The 20,730-nt window shown below is 47.1% G+C and overlaps 1 protein-coding gene across 6 annotated transcripts in view; it reads right to left on the bottom strand.

Annotated features, from left to right (window-relative positions):
* CFAP74 (cilia and flagella associated protein 74) overlaps positions 1–20,730 on the bottom strand; it is a 73,394-nt gene that overhangs the window by 20,902 nt on the left and 31,762 nt on the right. For 5 of the 6 annotated variants that reach the window (XM_053281249.1, XM_053281248.1, XM_053281251.1 and 2 more), the window contains exons 17-24: positions 17,334–17,507; positions 16,317–16,479; positions 15,000–15,121; positions 14,277–14,399; positions 12,859–12,980; positions 8,030–8,158; positions 1,418–1,505; positions 145–318 (exon numbers count right to left, since the gene is read on the bottom strand). In XM_053281249.1, coding sequence (XP_053137224.1) covers positions 145–318; positions 1,418–1,505; positions 8,030–8,158; positions 12,859–12,980; positions 14,277–14,399; positions 15,000–15,121; positions 16,317–16,479; positions 17,334–17,507 — 1,095 coding nt within the window. The remainder of the gene's footprint in view (positions 1–144; positions 319–1,417; positions 1,506–8,029; positions 8,159–12,858; positions 12,981–14,276; positions 14,400–14,999; positions 15,122–16,316; positions 16,480–17,333; positions 17,508–20,730) is intronic. The other variant, XM_053281252.1, reaches the window with a different exon arrangement.

Genomic DNA, 20,730 nt, shown 5'->3' with positions numbered 1-20,730 from the left:
GAACAGAATTTAGCATCTTCATGGACAAAAAGTGGAACATGAGCAAGCAGTGTGATGCAGCGGCTAAAAGAGCTAATGTGATCCCAGGCTGCATTAACAGAGACACAGGTTATTGCACCAGAAAGTCAGAAGTAGCCATTAAACCTCAGGGAGTCCTACAAAGCCAAACTCCTGGGGAAGGATAGCTTTGTTGGTTAGTGTGATGGTTGTCCGGACAGCTTCGTAGATGGAGCAGTATCCAAAATTGATTTCCGTCGGACTGATCTCCACATCCGAGGGCGTGACTATGGCGTGGACAGTAAATTCGACGGGTTTACTCTGAAATAAAAGCAGACGGCTTACTTTTCACGGCTCTTCCCCACCCTTCAATCCTGCTAGTACTTTAGTGTCTATTCTAAGAGATTAGGTACTGACGACATCCTCCCAAGACCAAGCATCGTTCTCAGAATGCCTGGCAGGAGAAAGAATGACGATCAGATCAATACACCCACCATGCAGAAATGCCCTAAGAAAGACAGACACCAAAAGGAGAAAGTTGGACACATAACAGAAAAGACTGAAACTTGGTTCATTGTTTCGAGTCAGAGTTCAAGAGGGATTCCAGATTTATAGAGAATGAAGGACTATAGTTCTAGATTGTATAAGAGCAACCATTGCTATTTCTATGAGCTCTCCTAGGGAGCAATGTAACAGCAGCCCTACTGGATCAGGCCCAAGGCCTATCTGGTCCAGCATCCTGTTTCAAATAGTGGCCCACCAGATGCCTCTGGGAAGCCCACAGGGGAAAGCACGCCCCCTCCCCTGCAACTGATATTTAGAGGAATCTTCGTGTCCTCCATCAATTTGTCTAAGCCCCATTTAAAGCCATCCAAGCTGGTGGCCATCACCACATCCCAGGGCAAAGAATTCCATAGATTAATTATGGGAGATGTGAAAAAGTACTTCCTGTAGTTGATCAATTTCCTGGCATTCTGTTTCATGGGATGACCCCTGGTTCTAGGGTTGTGAGAGAGGCAGAAAACCATCTCCCTAACCACTCTCTCCACACTACGCATAGTTTTATCAACCTCGATCATGTCTCCCCTTAGTTGCCTTTTTTATAAACTATAATGCCCCGGATCTTGTAGCCTTGCCTCATAAGGAAGGTACTCCAGGCCCCTGATCATCACAGCTGCCTTCTTCTGCACCTTTCACAGTTCTATTATGTCCCGAAAAGCCCCAGTCTAATCAGTTTCCTCTTCTCTGACCGAGTCTACGCACTTCTCTGAAGTGACCGAGTCTGCTCGTTTCTAAAAGGTGGCTTTCCCCAGATGTCGACTAGTTCCCAGCACACCTCTTGGGCTACCTGGGACACAACGTTCTGCAGATCAACAACAACAACAACAACAACAAAAGCGCTGTATTTTTGGCCACTGACCTGATCTGCAACCACAATGGTCACTGGGACCTGCAAGACTCTGGTCTTTTTATCAAAGTATTTTCCTGCATCTTCTGGAAGAGACTGCCTGAAACAAGAAAGTGCCACATCGTAATCGACGACTTCGGAACATCGGAAGCTGCCATATACTGAGTCCAACCATTGGTCCATGTAACTCAGTTTTATCTACCCAGACTGGCAGCGGCTTCTCCAAGGTTGCAGGCAGGAGTCTCTCTCAGCCCTCTTAGAGATGCTGCCAGGGAGGGAACTTGGAACCTTCTGCTCTTCCCAGAGCGGCTCTGTCCCTTAAGGGGAATATCATACAGTGCTCACATGTGGTCTCCCATTCAAATGCAACCAGGGCAGACCCTGGTTAGCTAAGGGGACAGGTCATGCTGGCTACCACAAGACCAGCTCTCCTCTCCACTTAAGAACACCATACTGAAGAATAAAGCTGTGCTTGTGTGTCATTTTATTATTAGGATTTCCAAGAAAGCTAATGCAAAATCTGGGATGATTTTGGCAATGTGAATGTTAAAGCAAGAGCAGAGAGATCTTCTCTTGGAAGGCCTCAAATAGAGAGATCCCTTTCATTTATCTCATAGTTTTCCTTCTCCAGGTCTCAAAGCCTTTAAAGCAGATCTGCACAAATTCAGCACTCTTGCAGATATAGAACTACAACTTCCACCATCCCCAACTATTGGCCACTGTGGTTGGGGATGATGGGAGTTGTAGTCCAACAACATCTGGGGACCAAAGGCAGGCCTGCACAACATAAGGCCTGGGGACTGGATTCAGCCCATGGGAACTTTTTTGCTGGCCGTTGGGTAGAAGTTGTTAGGAGTGAGAATTCTAAAGCATCAACTCTTAGCACTGCAGTAACTGCTTTTGGCCACTAGAGGCATGAAGAGTTATGTTAATAGGTCTCTAAGGCAGTTAAGTCAATTAGAATTATTCATTTATTGAAAGCTAGTGCCTGTTTGTGTACGTTGTTCAATGGTTCTCTCTCAGAAAGTTTTAGTTTCTTAATATATCTTTATTTGTTTTTCTGCTTTACTACTATCGTGGTTTCCCAAATGGAAGCCAACTCCGAATCTAAGATGGCCACTATAAAAATAAATAAATAGAGGTTTATTTATTTATTTAGCATATTTGTATACCGCCCACAACCTACATCTTTGGGCCATTTACAGTTAAAAACATTTAACCATTACATCAACCAAACAATTAAAATCATTTCAACACTGAAACCATTAACATTAAAATCATTTAATGTTAGAACTTAATCATGTAAGGTTAAACACAGGTTATAATCATTTGCCCCAAAGAAGACTTTTAATTTAAGATGACCAGTGGATTTCTAACAGCAGAGAACTTGAGGGGAAAACAAAAACCAGGTCTCGGATTCAGGTAAATGCAGTACTTTGACTCCAGCTAACAAACAGCAATAAAAAAATGCCCCATAAAAATATAGTGCTATGGTTCCATAATTTGTTTTGAATCGCACTCTACTGTTCTATCTTATGCTGGTCTTGGACCATAATAAAGATGACTGATTGATTGAATGCCCTGCCGAAATTGCTACAATTGATGTCCACAATGCAGACTAAAATCAAGACTCATGTTGTGCCAGAGTATTTTAAGTACCAGTTCCACGTGGGAATTACAAAGCAGGATATTAACGGGTCTCGTTGCCCGCTCTTTCTTTGCCCGTTAATTCCCGGTAATGCTTGTGCTACGAAAAGCAGCTGATTAAGGGGCTGTGTTGTATTTACCAGCATTCTAAGGCAGTATTAACCGATATATTGCTCTTTTCCTCGCAAAAAAACCAAAAAAAAAACAACCCCAACCCACTGACAGCTATAAATAGGGCTTTCGAAACTTGCTTGGTAATCAGTATGTAAGCTTCCGCGGGCCCAGCTGTAGCGAGGAGCACAGATGAGAGACCCATCTTGGGCAAGCTGTTCCTCTTGACATTGACGTTAATTAATTCCCAGCGCCTCCGAATCAGTCACAATGGGAAAGCAACGGCACGCAGGTGCGGAAGAGAGAGCTGGCTGCGGGGAGAACCGTCGAGACCAGCGCCCATGCCATCAAGACCAGTCCCCATCTGTCCTCCTGCCCACCAAAGAGATTGGCAGTTATCACTTGCCCGAGCCTCGTGCTAGCACCAGCCCAGCCTGAGAATGCAAACCCAATTAGTCCAACCAGGGCATCATTTCAAGAGTCCACACCCTATCCATAATCCCCAGGTGTCCAATACACCAGGAGTTCGGATGCTCGCCGTCCCGTCTCCATGGGGACAACATGCTCAAGGTTAACTCAGCCTTCCATCCTTCCGAGGTCGGTAAAATGAGTACCCAGAATGTTGGGGGGCAATATGCTAAATCATTGTAAACTGCTTAGAGAGCGTCGGCTATAGAGCGGTATATAAATGTAAGTGCTATTGCTATTGCTATGCTGTACCGATGGTCTTCTACTCCTAAACACCTGCTGCGAATGAATGTGCCTCTAGGCGGGTCGCACAACCAGAGAGGTGGTCTTCCCCCAGTTCAGGGGTGGGCAAACCCGTCTCGCCAACGGTTGTTGAATTACCACTCCCGTCATCCCCAGCCGCAATGTATCATGGCCGGGGAAGATGGGAGTTGTAGTATAACAACAGCTGGAGGGCCAAGCGTGCCCGAACGGCAGGTCATCGTCCGCTGGATTTTAATCGCTGCCGCAGAGAACCTGGCGGGGTTGAAAGCAGAAAGCCGTAAAGAGGTGTAAAATTGGTCCGTGTGATCAGGATAATTCTGTAATAATGGTAGAATGAAGGCGGCATATTGATGTTCCGAGAGTGGGATCTTCCTATATCGTCCCTCAAGCACAGCTGAGGGAAGAACATGGCAACGCACCAGCGTGAAGGCCCTCCTGTGCTTTGGGACTTCCGGCTAACTGAACAAAAGAGGCACCCTTTTCAAGTGGTGATTCTCTTTATTGAGCAAGGGGAGAGCAACTGGCCCTATCCATCCCCAGCACAGCATTCCTCCAGTGGCTGTTATCTCCCTTAAAAAAAAAAAAAGACTGTGAGCCCTTTGGGAACAGGGAGCTGTTTTATTTATTGATATCTAGGAAGCGCTCGATTCACAAGCAGAAGGTTGCCGGTTCGAATCCCCGCTGGTACTATATCGGGCAGCAGCGATATAGGAAGGTGCTGAAAGGCATCATCTCATACTAAGTGGGAGGAGGCAACGGTCAACTCCTCCTGTATTCTGTCAAAGAAAACCACAGGGCTCTGTGGGCGCCCGGAGTCTAACTCGACTTGACAGCAGACTGTACCTTTAAGCCGCTTAGGGAACTTTTTGTTGAAAAGCGGTATATAAATATCTGCTGTAATGTTTACGACCGCTAGAAATGGAAAGGAGCACTATTGCACTTCTAGCTCAATAACAACCGCTTTGTTGCGCTTATAGCTCTCTCTGTGTTATCACCCCTTCTTTATTCTGGCACCCAAACCATGAGGGTAAAATTGCCATCATTTTTGCCCAGAGAAAAGGGTCAGGTCATCGATGAATAAGTGGCTGTCCTCTCTCCATGGAGTCATATCCGGAGAACGTTCCTGCCCATTTTCGTTTCCATTCCTCCGACAGTGATGAAATCCGAAAGTAGTGTTTTGTGCTTTTAAAACTTTGAAAGGCTTTCCAAACACCACCTGAAGGCTGAGGGCCCTATAAACAAGCCCAGTGCGAGACCATCAGTTCATCTAGTACAGCAAGGTCAGCCCGGACTGCCACACACTAAAATGCAAAATGCTCCGGCAATTATGGAAATGCTATCGAGTTAGAGCCTTATGTCTGTTTCTCTTACTACCTAAATCCAGGGAGGAGAGCTGGTCTTGTGGTCGCAAGCATGAATGGTCCCCTTCGCTAAGCAGGGTCTGCCCGGGTTTGCATTTGGATGGGAGACGACATGTGTGAGCACTGGAAGATATTCCCCTCAGGGGATCGGGCCATTCTGGGAAGAGCATCTGCCTGCTTGCACGCAGAAAGTACAAGTTCTCTCCCTGGCGGCATCTCCAAGATAGGGCGGAGAGAGATTCCTGCCTGTGACCTTGGAGGAGACGCTGCCAGTCTGTGCAGACAATACTGAGCTGGATAGACCAAGGGCCTGACTCAGTATATGGCAGCTTCCTAGGTCACTAGCTCAGCATTTTCAGCCTCCGGCTTTCAAAAGCCCCCTCGATAGGCCTCCCTCCCTCCCCCACCCCTTCTAAGTGATCTCCGTTTGTGTGAACCAGTTGGGTGCTTATTTCATGAGTCAGAACTGCCTTAATCTCATCAAATCGCCTTCTGAAGCTTTCGCCCATTATTTTATTTATTTTTTTAAATGCAGATTAACATTTTTAATCCACACTGTGTGCCTCTTTCCACTTGACAACATGGTAGCAGTGTTTCACAACATCGGTAATGCAGGGAACTGGAAACTGTCATAATAACAGGCTCAACAATGGGATGGGAATTTGCTCTATAATAAGACACTGCGGTGTTTGTGTTTCTTAAGGCGATGTGGCAAGAGGACCCTGGCAAGTGGTCCTGGTCAGGATCCCAAGCACAGATACTCACTTGCAAAGCTGCCTTATGCGGAGTCAGACCACTAGGTCACACAGCCCATATTTTCCACTTTGACCAGTGGTGGCTCTCCACAGCCTTCAGGCAAAACCTGGAGACCTCCTGGAGTTGCAGACCGAACCGAAATTGGAGAGAGCTTTAACAACCTAACCTGAGCACTTTAACAGAGGGACATAGGAAGCTGCCATATACTGAGTCAGACCACTGGTCCATCTAGCCCAGTATTGTCTACCCAGACTGGCAGAGGCTTCTCCAAGGTTGCAGGCAGGAGTCTCTCTCAGCCCTCTCTTGGAGATGCTGCCAGGGAGGGAACTTGGAACCCTCTGCTCTTCCCAGAGCAGCTCCATCCCTTAAGGGGAATATCTTCCAGTGCTCACATGTGGTCTCCCATTCAAATGCAAAGCAGGTTGGACCCTGCTTAGCAAAGGGGACAATTCATGCTTGCTCCCACAAGACCAGCTCTCTCCACTTAAGGATTGCTAGTCTTAGGAGTGGAGACCTTGTCAAAAAAATCACAATTTGGCCTCCCAGATGGGACCAACCAACACAGCTGGCCCATCTCCTTCTTTCATAGGAAGCTACCTTATACCGAGTCAGACCATAGGTCCATCTAGCTCAGTATTGCCTACACAGGCTGGCAGCGACTTCTCCAAGGTTGCAGGCAGGAATCTCTCTCAGCCCCATCTTGGAGATGCTGCCAGGGAGGGAACTGGGAACCTTAGATGCTCTTCCCAGAGCGGCCCCATTATCCCCTGAGGGGAATATCTTTCAATGCTCACACATGGAGTCTCCCATCCAAATGCAAACTAGGATGGTCCCTGCTTAGCAAAGGGAACAATTCATGCTTGCTGCCACAAGACCACAGGCTGGTGGTGCATCACAGGGGAGAGCAGTGCACACTGCCGAGGGTTCCTGGTCTGCCCCCAGAATGCCAGCCCAGACAAGAGATCTGTTGAGTTAAGGAGGTGAGGGCGGAGAAAATGCCTCTCTGTTGTGCCAAGTCATTCTATGGCTGGCGCTGTGGGGAGAGAGTTACAGGACAGGGATGCAATCCAAATCCGTTTCCTTCCTAAGCACCTGGGAACTCCTCAATCTGTCAAGAAGAAGAAAAGCCAGGAAAGCTGCAGGAGAACCAGAAGGAAAATGCTGACGGACTTTTAGTATAGGATAAAAATGACCTCAAAACGAGTGGTACGTATGCTGGTAACTTCTGAGCTAGACTTCCGTAACGTGCTGTTTCTGGGGCTGCCGATGTCCATTGTCCAGAAACTGCATTTGGTGCAGAAGGCAGCAACCAGGTTGGTTGACCCGAAGAGACCATATAACTCCAATTTTAAAAGAGTTAAAACTGGCTGCCAGTATGCTCCCGAGCATAGGAACATAGGACTAAGAGGTTTCCAATAAATCAGGAAAAAACAAACCAGATCAAACAGTTATACCTACCTACATAACAATATCACTTATATCGGGCAGCAGTGATCTAGGAAGATGCTGAAAGGCATCATCTCAGACTGCGCGGGAGGAGGCAATGGTCAACCCCTCCTGTATTCTACCAAAGACAACCACAGGGCTCTGTGGGCACCAGGAGTCAACACCAATTCAACAGCACAACTTTACATAGGAACATAGAAAGCTACCTTATACCGAGTCTTAATTCTGTCAAAGACAGAGACTGATGAGATTGATCTGTCTAGCTCAGTATTGTCTACTCTGACTGGCAGCAGCTCTCCGGGGTTTCAGGCAGGGGTCTTTCCCATCCCTACCTTGAGATGCTGCAAGGGATCGAACCTGGAACCTCCCGTGTGCAAAGCAGGGACTCTAACCCTGAGCTATGGATGCTCCCCATAAAAACAGATCCAAATGAACAAATAAAGCTGCTGCCTACTGAGTCAGATGCCTCGGTCCATCTAGCTCAGCCTTGTCGACTCTGACGGGCAGTGGCTCTCCATGGTTCCAGATAGGGATCTTTCCCAGCGCTCCCTGGAGAAGCTGGGATTCCTACCTCGGCAAGAACTTGAGCTGCACGCTGAAGAAGGAGTGGGCTTGAATGTAGCCTGTCTTGGGAAGGAGTTCCAAATGGTTGGCTAGTTCCTTGCAAACGTCGAACTTCAAGCGCAGAGCACTGGTTGCCCTGTGAAGAGAACAAGAAGACCTCCATGAGATTTGCATGGTGCACTCCAGCCACTCTACTAATATTAATAAATACATCTGCCCAAGTCTTTGGGTCGGCATCAAGGGCCCAGCTCTTTGACCGGCTGCTGACGGAGATGTGTTTGGTGGGCAGTAGAGACGGGGCCTTTCCAGTGGTGGCTCCCGATCTGTGGGGTTATCATACCAGGAAGGAACGATTGGCTCCATCTTTTGCCTTTTTTGAAAAAATAGCCCCTGGAGACAAGATGAGAGAAGTGAATGGTTTGGGCAGCAGATCAGCAAGTCTAATGAGATAGCTCCTTCAGTCTTCCGAGGAATGATTGTCGGATCATCTCCATCCTAAGCCAGCCAGTCTTTAGTAAAAGATTTCTCTGCGGCTGGGCTGTGCAACTTCAGCCTCCCTGCATAAGCTGGACAACAACCCCCAACATTCCTGATTATTGGCCACTATAGCAGGGGGTGATGGAAGTTGTAATCCAAAAGCAACGGGAGGGCCATAGTCACACAGCCCTGCATTACAGCACACCCTGGACTGAAGGCATTTGTTCTGGACTGATGTATTTATTTCTTACATCCAAAGGTTCTGGGCAGTGCACAACAAAAAACGCCCCCCCCAACAATCATTATAAAACAATCAATACTAAAACAAAATTTCAAAGCAGTTTAAAATCGTTAAAACAATTAAGAACATTTCAAAGCAGTTTAAAAACCCTTGAAGGCCAGACCAAACGACGAGGTTTTCAGGGCTCTCTTGAAGGACAACAAGGATTCCAAACTGCTAATTTCTGCCGGGAGTGGCAGAAATTCCACAACCCAGGAGCAGCTGCTGAGAAGGCCCCGTTCTGGGGCGTCAACAGATGTATCCGTGAACTGGAGACAGACCTCCTCAGATGACCTTAACGTGAGGTGGGGATCATACAGAAGGTGGCACTCTCTAAAGCAACCCGGACCAAAGCTATTCAGGACTTTAAAGATGATAACCAGCACTTTGTATTTTGCCCGGAAACATATCGGAATTAAAGACCAAGGGTAATGATTGCTGCCGATATTGGAGCAGGTGGTCCCAGATATTTAAGACACCATGAGACGAGAGCTGGTCTTGTGGTAGCAAGCATCAATTGTCCCCTTTGCTAAGCAGGGTCCACCCTGGTTTGCATTTGAATGGGAGACTACATGTGTGAGCACTGTAAGATTATCCCCCTTAGGGGATGGGGCTGCTCTGGGAAGAGGAGAAGGTTCCAAATTCCCTCCCTGGCAGCATCTCCAGATAGGGCTGAGAGATATATCCCTGCCTGCAGCCTTGGAGAAGCCGCTGCCTGTCTGTGTAGACAATCCTGAGCTAGATGGACCAAGGGTCTGACTCAAGATATGGCAGCTCCCTATGTTCCTAACGCTTTGACAATGAAAGGATCCCTGTTTTGAAGTTGGACGGGGAGGTTTCATCCTGTGCAGGGTGCTTAGTAAAGTTGGCAGCAGATAAAGAGGACAGATAAGGCCTGGCATTCAGTTTTTTTGGTGTTGTTTTTTTTTAAAGCAGCTGTGCAGGTCAGGTTTGGGGCTGAACATGTGATAGGTGTCTGACCATAGTACTTCAAAACCTGGGATTTGTGTGGGAAGGCAGAATCCAACTGATTCGACAGAAAAGTTACCCTGCCTCCATACTTCTAATCCCGTCTCTGGGAGCGGGGGTTATCGAGACTCGGGAAAAATCTCTTACATAATTCGACGCTTGTCACATTTGTAAGCTGAATTTCGGAGATAACAGCTTTCCTCATTTCCTTCCCACTGTGAAGACTCGTGGCTGTGTCTAATTCTAGTAAGGAGTTTAGGAAGTATGCCTTCCAACAGAAATAGTAAAAAAAAAAAAAAAGAGCCCCACACATATACACACACAACACAACCAAACAAATAAGAGACAAAGGAAAATCAATCCTATTTGCTTGCATTTAAATAGAATCTCACACAGCCGGAAAGAAAAGCGAGCCAGAAATAGTAACGTTCCAAATCCAGTTGGCACCATCCGTGGATGGAAAGAAAAGGGGGACGTCAGCTATTTGTGGTCAGAATAGATGGCACTTCTTAAACAAAGTTATATTTTAGAATTCACGTCTTGTGAGAGGGAAGAGGCTCGTCACAAAGGGACTTGTGTTTTTTTTAAAAATATATATCTCTAGATCATATTTGCTATAGGCCCTTTTGCAATGCAGGTCTGCCCTGGTTGTCTGCATTTGAATGGGAGACTCCATGTGTGAGCACTGTGAGATATTCCCCTTAGGGGATGGGGCCGCTCCGGGAAGAGCACCTGCATGCTTGTGTGCAGAACATAAGAACAGCCCTGCTGGATCAGGCCCAAGGAAGCCCATCTAGTCCAGCATCCTGTTTCACACAGTGGCCCACCAGATGCCGCTGGAAGCCACAGGCAGGAGTTGAGGGCATGCCCTCCCTCCTGCTGTTACTCCCCTGCAACTGGTACTCAGAGGCATCCTGCCTTGAAGGCTGGAGGTGGCCTATAGCCCTGCGACTAGTAGCCATTGATAGACCTCTTCTCCAAGCAGTTATCCAACCCCCTCTTCAAGCCATCCAGGTCGTTGGCTGTCGCCACATCTTGTGGCAGAGAATTCCATAGGTTAACTATGTGTTTGTGTGCAAAAGTACTTCCTTTCATTGGCCCTAAAAGGGTACCCAGTTCCCACCCTGGCAGCATCTCCAAGATCGGGCAGAGAAAGACTCCTGCCTGCAACCTTGGAGAAGCCTCTGCCAGTCTGGGTAGACAATACTGAGCACACCAGTTAAATAGTGCCTGATGGAAAGGCAGTATGGTGTACCGGTTAGAGTGTTGGGCTTGGACTGGCAGCGCTTGGGTTCAAATCCATGCTTGGGCCTACTGGAGGAGGTGGAGTCAATATTGTGTTCAGGTCAAGCCGGGGTATCCACTAAGGCTGGGACCCGGGAGGTGCAGGTACCTCAAACAGCTCTAAGGCAAATGCTAAGCATCATTATTCTCAGCCTAACCTAGCCTACCTCACAGGGGTGTTTTGAGGCAAAGAGGGTGAGCAGCCTCGCCTATGCAAGCTGCAACTCCTTGGAGCTCAGCGGCAGAGCACCTGTTTTGCGTGCAGAAGGTCCCAAGCTCAATCCCTGGGGGAGACCGCAATCTGAAACCCTGGAAAGCAGCTGCCAGTCAGGGTAGACATGAATGAGCTGGATGGACCAAGGGCCTGACTCAGTAGAAGGCAGCTTCCTACGATCCAATGCTGGAGGCCATCTAAACCATAGAGTTGGGTGGCAAGCGGGGCCCACAATCTTCAGGAGGGTCTGGGAGAGACTCCTGCCTGCAAACTTGGAGAAGCCGCTGCCAGTCTGTGTCGACAATCCTGAGCTAGATGGACCAAGGGTCTGACTCAGTATATGGCAGCTTTCTAAGGGTGGGGTATAAAGTGTGAAGAAGAAATATTCCATGAAGCTATGATGCTTCAAGAATCTGTCTGCTGCCTGCTTCACAGAACTGCATTTCAGAGCTGTTTTTGTTCCGAGGCTTTATTTCTGTTTTTAAAATCATTAAAAAACAACAACAACATAGTAGCATTAGGCTGGCCCTAGTATTCTGGGATAAAAGCCAAAGAGAAGTGTTAAGTGAATCCGTCACATTTATAAGAACCCTTGGCCAATATTGTTAAAATTTGTAACAATTCATTACTCTTTCCGCCCATCTCCCAAGTCAATTCCACTGTTCCAGAAATAACAGTTATCTAATTTGTTTTTGTAATTAGCGCAAGCATCAAACCTGTTGATGATTCAAATCTCTTTTTTTGGTTTTGCTAATTAAGGGACTGCTTTAAGGCTGCGATTCTGCACAGTACAGAGGTTCTACTAAAATCAGGGGAGCCGATTTCTGATGCATGGGATTGCCAAGTCAAAATGCTTGAGCGTTATTGACTTGTCAATGAACAACAGCTTTTCTGACTGGCCAAGGGCCCAACCCTAGCTCTAAGATTTGTTGTCTGTGCTGGAGTAGAGCGTTTATCTTTGTATTAGAGATGTGTATGAATTGAATTTTTCAATTCAATGTGAATCAAATTCCAAAAATTCATTTTGAATTCAAATCTGATCTGAAAATTCAATTTGACCATTTTGGTGCGATTTTTTTTTAACCAATCAGGGGGCCTGAATGGTTTTTTAAAGGTGACAAACAGCTCTCGAAACAAATTTGAATTCAAATCAAATTGCCCTTAAGGCAATTTGATTCAATTTGAATTCGAACCACTCGAATCACCCAGATTCGAGTTGAATTCATCCGAATCGATTTGCATATCCTTATTTTGTATGCAGAAGGTCCCAGGTTCAGTTCCTACCAGTATCTCTACACAAGGTTGGAAAACAGACTCCTGACCGAAATCCTGCAGAGTTGCTGCCAGTCAGTGCAGACATTACTAAACTAGATGGACCAAGGGCCTGACTCATTCGGCAGCTTCATATGCTTATTGAACAATGTTTGCTTGTGCGTGTGTTTGGAAAGAAGGGATCTGGTTGCCAGAGGTCACATCAGAACTTCCTTTTAAAACGGAAGACATCTTTTTGGTTCAATCTCTTCGCCACCATGCTACGCCGGCTTCATGTTCTGATTCTGAAAGTTACAACAGAAGTTCAAAGGGACTGAGCTGCATTGCCAGGTCAACTCACCTGCTTTGAACAACGATGCAGTCCTGATACAGCCTGTCATACATGCAGATCTTGAGGTCCACGTCTGGATTAGGCAACCACACCGGCACGGTCAAGGAAACGGCAACCACGCTGAAACGTAACTACGTGGAAACACATGCAAATGAAGGCTAACAGCCAACAGGCTTTGCAGAGCTTGAAATGGCCACCCTGAAGTATTTGGGTGGGAACACTCCTTATGAACTCTAGGGGTCCAAACTCATCCTGATAACTGCAGTCACTGGCTCCCCCCATGTATGCATACATGTCATGGGCATGCTGGAAGACTCTGAGGAGGAACTGGAGGTAGAGACAGAGTTGACAGCAGAGGAGGGTAGGCAAGGACCAGAGGTTGCAAAGGAGAGTGGGTCTGATGCACAGGGAGTTGAAGATGAATTAGAGCTGGGTGAGGCAGCAACTGTGGAGAGGCACTGATTCAAGAGACAGCAAGAGTTAAGAAGCCGCATGCATAGAACAACAGGCAAAGCTGCTGACTCAGCAACTCTTAGTTAACAACACCGGCGGCTGAGCCTATTTAAGGCACCCGTAACATAGCTACCCTGCTGATAGCAACTACAATTTCCTGCGAGCTAATCGGCTGTGTTCGTGTATTGCCTTGACTGTGTTTGGACCCTGGACTGTGTTGATCTTGCCTGTGGATTTCGCTTTGGACTCTGTTGGATTTATTGGATTGACTCGGATTGGACCTGGTTTGGAGAATTTATTCCTGTTTACGACAATACAGTGGTGGTGGTGGTGGGGTTAGGGTTTGCAGGCCCTGACCATTGTGTTGCTGACCACGCAAATGGCACCCGCACATGTGCAGACGCCACGTGCATGCTGGTGTCACGCGGGGGTACTTGGGCTGAGCGTCCCCCAGCAGGAAGCTACATGGTAAAGACCTGCTTTCCTCTTTCTTAAAGTTCCCACTCCCCGCCCCAAACTGGTGCTCGAACGGTGGTTCATACACACCCTCATCTCGAGTTTGATTTAGTTGTTATTGACATCCTGATCTTCTGGTAGAATAACTAGTCAAAGTGTCTTGCAATATAAATAGTAACATAATACAACAAACAGATATTTTAGTTTCATTTTAATGATGACCATGTTCCACTCTTGGTGGGTCATGTGAAGCCATCCTGGGTATGCATTTTCCATGTCTGGTAGAATTGAGCCTGAAAAACGGGCTGGAGAAAGGTGAAACCTGCCGGTCTCCCTACCACTCCTTGAAATCACAGCTCCCCTGCACGGCTTAATAGCAATTCGGCAGAGACCCAGCCACCCGGTCTGGGGAAATCTCTGTCAAATGGGCAGCTTTAAGCTTACAGAGGGAGGGCTGTGAACTCTCTTTCTTGAGCACAGGCTATAGCATTAAAACACAACCACCTCCACACACTCACGGGTTTGCAGTCCGGGTGGTCAAAGGTGATCTCAAATTCAGTACGAACGGCTCCTGGAATCACTGGGGTGAAAATAATCTGGAGTTTGACGGAGCTGAAGGGCCCAATCTCGCCTTCTGTAACCTGACGGGCAAGCCAAAAGAAAGAAAGAAAAAAGAAGATGACTTATGGAAACTTGAGGCTTCTTAAAGACTTTTGCAGCCCGGCAGGGAAGGGGGCGGGAGGACATCTCCCTGCCGCCCATTTCTAGAGAGCGAGTGGTTGGGGCAAGATTTAAGGGGGCGGCAGGGGGCTTCAAGGGGGCAGCAAGGAGGTATCCTGCCGCCCGATTTTTTTACCACGGAGGAGGAGCCATCGTCGATTGAAGCGGGTGGCAAGGAGGGATCCCGCCGCTGGATTTTTATAATAACTATGGCGCCGGAGTTGGGAAAACGCGGGAGGGGTAAGTAAAGCCCCCCCCTTAATGGAACCCCCCACCCTAACCCTTCTGAACCCAGAACCGCCCATGTTCAGACTGGTCTGGAGGCCAGTAGAATGGCCTATTGACAGCCAGTGTAGCTCCATCAGTAAAGGAGTAATGTGGTCTCTCCGAGATGACCAAGAGACCAACCTGGCTGCCGCAATCTGAACCAACGGAAGTTTCCAGAACACAGAGGAGAGATTTCATGCGGCACACTTTCCATGCCCCAAGACACTCCCACCATTTCTCCATCGAGTGGTTACCTTGCCCAGCGTAATTTCAGCCGAGTCTTCTCTAGAAGGATGATCCTGAGGACTCGTCGTCAAAGACGTAGGTATATTCTGTCCATGTAGATTGAACTCGGAAACCATCGCACCAAAAGGCTCTAGAGAGCAAACAAACAAGGATCTGGATTATTGTTATTATTCATACCCATTCATATCAATCCTCCTCTCCAGGGAGGTAGGAGATATTTTCGGGATGGAGCGCATTCCTAAGCCTTGGGGCGGTAACAGAGAAGACCAGTTCCCAAGTAGCCAATACCAACTGGTGGCAACTGCAGATGGATCCCTCCAGATGAGTTCTATGGGTGGCACGGCTCATAATGAAGACAACGTTCTCTTAAACACCCGGGGCCTAAGCTTTTTAGGGCTTGCACCAATAATTTCAACTTAGTCTGGATCAACCCCTGCTAACTGGGCAAAGAGGAAACTTTTTAACATGGTGATTCTCTTTATTTAGCAGGGGGAGAGTAACTGGCCCTATCCGTCCCCAACACAGCATCCCTCCAGTGACTGTTGCTGGTGTCTGTCTTATGTTTCTTTTCCGATTGTGAGCTCTTTGGGGACAGGGAGCCATCTTGTTTATTTATTATTTCTCCATGTAAACCACTTTGGAAACTTTTGTTGAAAAGCGGTATATAAATATTTGTTGTTGGATGTAAGCCAGTCACTGGAGTAGCTTGTCTTATAACTGTAACATTTAAATTTATGTGTGATCTTTAAATTTATGTATTTAAATGTATATGCTTATGGACACCCGGGCTGAATATAACTTGGCAAAGAGGCACCTTTTAAAGTGGTGATTCTCTTCTGTTTAGCAGGGGGAGAGCAACTGGCCCTATCCACCCCCAGCACAGTATCTCCAGTGACGGTTGCTGGTGTCTATCTTATGTTTCTTTTAGATTGTGAGCCCTTTAGGGACAGGGATCCATCTTATTTATTTATTATTTCTCTGTGTAAAATGCCCTGAGCCATTTTTGGAAGGGCGGTATAGAAATCAAATAAATATAATATAATATAATATAATATAATATAATATAATAAATATTTGCAAGAGAAGAGGTAAAACAAGTTGACTGAAAAAGCCTGGGAACCCCCAACCTTAACTCAATCAACATTGATACAGATTGATCTTGTGGGTTGTTGGGGTTTTTTTTTTACAATGCAACTGAAGTGTCATCAATGTCCATTCGTATGATTGAAATAAATCACTGTTACGGAGTCTGACCCCAAACCCCTTCATCAAACTACAATACTATTTATACTACTGGGATTCATTCTTTAAAACCAGAACTTTACCAAAATGGCCGACGACTGGAACACTTTCAGACCGAGTGGTGAACTGGATCACTTCTTCAGAACGGTTGAGGTCATCCGCTTCTTTGCCAAACACAGATGCCATTCGGTTATGGCTGCCGCTACCTCTCTCACCGGGGGATTTAAGATCCGAAGTGGAATGGATCTAAGTATTATTATTATTATTTAAACATTTTTGTGTATTGTCCAAAACTCAAGTCTCTGGGCAGTTTACAACAAAACAATACAAATTACGACAAATACAAAGATCAAAACATCACAATAATTTACGATTTTAAACGAAAGTAAAACAAACGATTAAAAACAGTATCTAATTAAAAGCCTGGTGAATGCCAACTATTTCCAGATGAACCAACAAGGCCAGGTATTCATAGATCCACCCAACACTGTGGAAACAAATATATAGATTTTCATCAGAATGCCCTTTCTGGTACTGGCTGTATCCCTTGTACCAAGGTAGATGAGATTTTCTCCAACAGCCACCTTAACTTTGCTTAATATTTGCTGATTGGTAGGGATGTGCACCAAACTGGCGGAGGCAGAAGCTCTACCACTGGGTGCGCCTGATGAACATCTGCAGCTGCCTTCCGAGCCATACCATTGCTCCACCTAGCTCAGTATTGTCGACCCTGACTGGCAGCGGCACTCCAAGCAAGCTTTCAGGCAGGAGTCTCTCCCAACCCGACCTGGAGACGCCGCCAGAGACGGAACCTGGGAGCTTCTGCATGCAACGCAGACGCTCTTCCGCGAAGCGACGGCCCCTTCCCCCAAGGGGACATAACTGAGCATGCTCACATGGACCAAGGGTCGGACTCAGGATAGAGGCAGCTTCTTGTGTTCCTGTACTCCAAGCTGGCCTAAAGGAAAAGAGGATTACTTCCCTCCAGGGAGGGAGCACCTACTGGCTACTGGCTAGCAGAGCCTATTTTTTAAAAATCTGCTTCTCTGTGCTGTTTGGGGCTCTTCAGTCCACCCGAGCCCGAGTTTACCCAGACGCACCACTCTCTCGGCGGACGGCATCGCCGCCGTAGCGTGCGCCGCGTCGCTGCTGGCGGACCGGTGGAGCTGGAATTGGGTTCCCAGCGCTCCGCAGTTCGTCAAGGTGATGGTCCGTGAAATTGTCTCTCCCACCACATGAGTGCCAAAGTCAATGAGCTCTTTATCTAGAGCCAGCTGGAAGGAGGGGAGGGGAGAGGGGAGAAAACATCATTATCACTGCCCTATATAGGCAGCAACGCAACGTCAGTTCAATGAAGCTCCTGTGTGTCGAGGCCTGAGAAAGCCGCACCGCCAGTTCAGAAGACAATGTCACAGAGGGACTCCCCACCCACACGGGCGTTTGGGCAGAAGGTCTCCTGTTTGAGCAACAAAAGCCCATTTCTTTTCCCCACATTTCTGCGCATGTGTGAATGTGGTTAATAAGTGGGGAAGAGAAGCAGGGGGAAGCGCACGTTTTAAAAATAGATCTCCGTTGCTTCTTTTCAACAAGCTTTTAGAAAGAATTTTCATTTTACCAAAAATGTGGGGGGGGGACACCCCAAAGCAACCAGGTTTTCATCGCTTTACAGAGGATAATCAATTAAAACTTACCATTTTCAGTGTGTCTATTTTATTTACTTACATTTTATATCCTGCTCATCCTCCAAGGAGCCCAGAGCAGTGTACTACATACTAAAGTTTCTCCTCACAACAACCCTGTGAAGTAGGCTAGGCTGAGAGAGAAGTGACTGGCCCAGAGACACCCAGCAAGCATCATGGCTGAATGGGGATTTGAACTTGGGTCTCCCTGGTCCTAGTCCAGCACTCTAACCACTACACCACACTGGCTCTTTAAGCCATGTTGTCTGGGGGAATAGATGTTCGCTGTGATTTTTGACAAGGTCGTCACCAGGGCTGCTCTGTTCAATTCAGTTTGTTACGATCTTTGATCAGACAGATTACAACACAGACAGGGCTGCTCAACTTCGGCCCTCCGGCTGTTTTTGGACTACAGTTCCCATAATCCCCAGCCACAGTGGCCAACAGCCAGGGATTATGGGAGTTGTAGGCCAACATCTGAAGCTGAGCAGACCTGGTTTCCACCCTTAGAAATGGAAAAGAGGTGATTGTATTGCAATCCTTTCAGATTTCAGTGTATTCTCGTGTTTGGATTGCCCCGACTATAAGGCCCGCGCGCAGCCAAATTTAGAGAGGAATGGAAATGAAAAATCAGCAGGAATGTCTTCTCCAGATCACTCCATGGAGAGATTACAAGCATTTGTTCATCTTTAGCATAACTTTGATCCTAACCCCTTTTTTCCTCTATGATAAAATGACTGCAATTTTACCATAACTGTTTGAGGGCCGGGAAAAAGAAGGGGTGATAACGCAGAGAAAGTTGTAAATGCAAGAATGCTATCACCTCTTTTCCATCTCTAGGGGAGTAGCTATTGCCACAAATCACTACGCACATTCGTCTCCTGGTACTGACAACCAAATTTTGTGGGCCTTGCTCATGTACTATTCAGAAAATATACATTCCAGCTGATGTAGATCTTATATTTAAAGAGAAAGGTTGTGCCGTTGAGTCGGCATTGACTCCTGGCAACCACAGAGCCATGTGGTTTCCTCTGGTAGAATACAGGAGGGGTTGACCATTGCCATCTCCTGCTCAGTATGAGATGATGCCTTTCAGCACCTTCCTATATCTCTGCTGCCCAATATAGGTGTTTCTCATAGTCTAGGAAACACCCCAGCGGGGATTCAAACCAACAGCCTCCTGCACTCTAGGCAGGTTGCTTCCCTGCTGTGCCATTAGGTGGTTCAGGTCTTATATTTACATTACAAAATATGGCCGGTGGAGTCACACACACAAAATGGCTTTTGGTGTCACTGTAGATTGGGGAAGTAATCTAGGAACCCAGAAATCTATGCAATGCTGCCCTGTGTAATGAGCCACAGATTGGGGCATTCTCAGGCAGTAAAGGGCTCCTAGGCTCTGGGGCAACTATACATATCCTTCTTGCCCAGTACTTCCCCCTGACATGGAAGGATTATAAAGACTAGTTTTGACTAATATTCTGCCTGGTCCGTTGTCTGCTTTATGTCAGCTCCAGTATACACAAGGAACAGGCGCAGCTACCAAGCCAAGAGGCCTGGCATCCTAGACAGTCAAGAATCTGGAAGGCAGTTAGCATTTCAGCACCCTGGAGAGCTCTGAATGAGCCACTTGCTCCAACCAAAACCAGAGCTAGAACAAGGCCTTACAATCTCCCAGGGTAAAGAAAGGCTTCAGCACCCTGGAGAGCTCCGAGTGAGCCACTTGCTCCAACCAAAATCAGAGCTAGAACAAGGCCTTACAATCTCCCAGCCTGGTGTCCTTTATAGTCAAGAATCCGTAAGGCAGTTAGCATTTCAGCACCCTGGAGAGCTCTGAGTGAGCCACTTGCTCCAACAAAAACCAGAGCTGGAACAAGGCCTCACAATCTCTCAGGGTAAGGAAGGGCTTCAGCACCCTGGAGAGCTCTCAGATAGCACCTTGCTCTGGCAAAGCCCAGCACTGGAATGAGGCCTTACATCTCTCCAAATTCAGAGCACCCCTCCCAGGCAATGCAAGGCCCAGCACCTTGCAGCTCCTGATCCTGTAAGGATAAAGGCACAGAACACCTGCAGTGTGTGATGGACTGAACTGTACTTATTACTTGCACATCGCATAACTGGAGCTCTAAAGGCATATATGCTTCCCAGTTCCACCCAAATAAATGGTTCATAGTCCTTGTCACAGAACAGTAGAGAATGTACTGTTTACTGAACTACCAGCATGAGGATACCAAGCTGGCCTCAGCACCTGCTCTTCTCTCCTGCAGCCTCAGTGCAGCCCCACCCATGATAGGGCCCATCCACTATTTTCATCGTTTCACTATTTTGATATTTAGCTCTGTTTGTTGTGCTGATGCCTTTGACATTTAGTGACAAATAAGAGAACCCAAGTCACTGATTTATTAAGCAATTCATTTCCTGGCAGTTGGCTGCCAAGTCAGGGGGCGCATTTCTAAACTTGGCAACAGTCCTTGCTCGGGAGAGCCAGCAAGAAGCGCTATGTGCCAAGAGCGAGAACTTGGTCATGGCATATTTGACACAGAGGAAGGGATGGCAGGACGAAGTATGTTTGATTGGGAGGGGAGAAGATAATGCAAGAGATGGTTCTCAAACCACAAGCTCCTACATGGTCCCTTTCCATAAGTGGTGGGAGCTCTCCATGGTCCTGAAGTCTTCCCATGCTGCTTACAACCCAATACCAATTGGGCTTTCCTTCAGAGACGGAGCTCATTTTCTTTGAGAATTACAGGAAGAAAGCAGTACAGGTGCCACGTCTATCTTGCCTCATCAACCACCTATCATAGTATCACATCATATA

Source organism: Hemicordylus capensis, chromosome 16, assembly GCF_027244095.1.
Source record: "Hemicordylus capensis ecotype Gifberg chromosome 16, rHemCap1.1.pri, whole genome shotgun sequence".
NCBI lineage: Eukaryota > Metazoa > Chordata > Lepidosauria > Squamata > Cordylidae > Hemicordylus > Hemicordylus capensis.
Note: the sequence above shows the minus strand (reverse complement) of the source record. Positions and strands in the feature narration are given on the sequence as shown.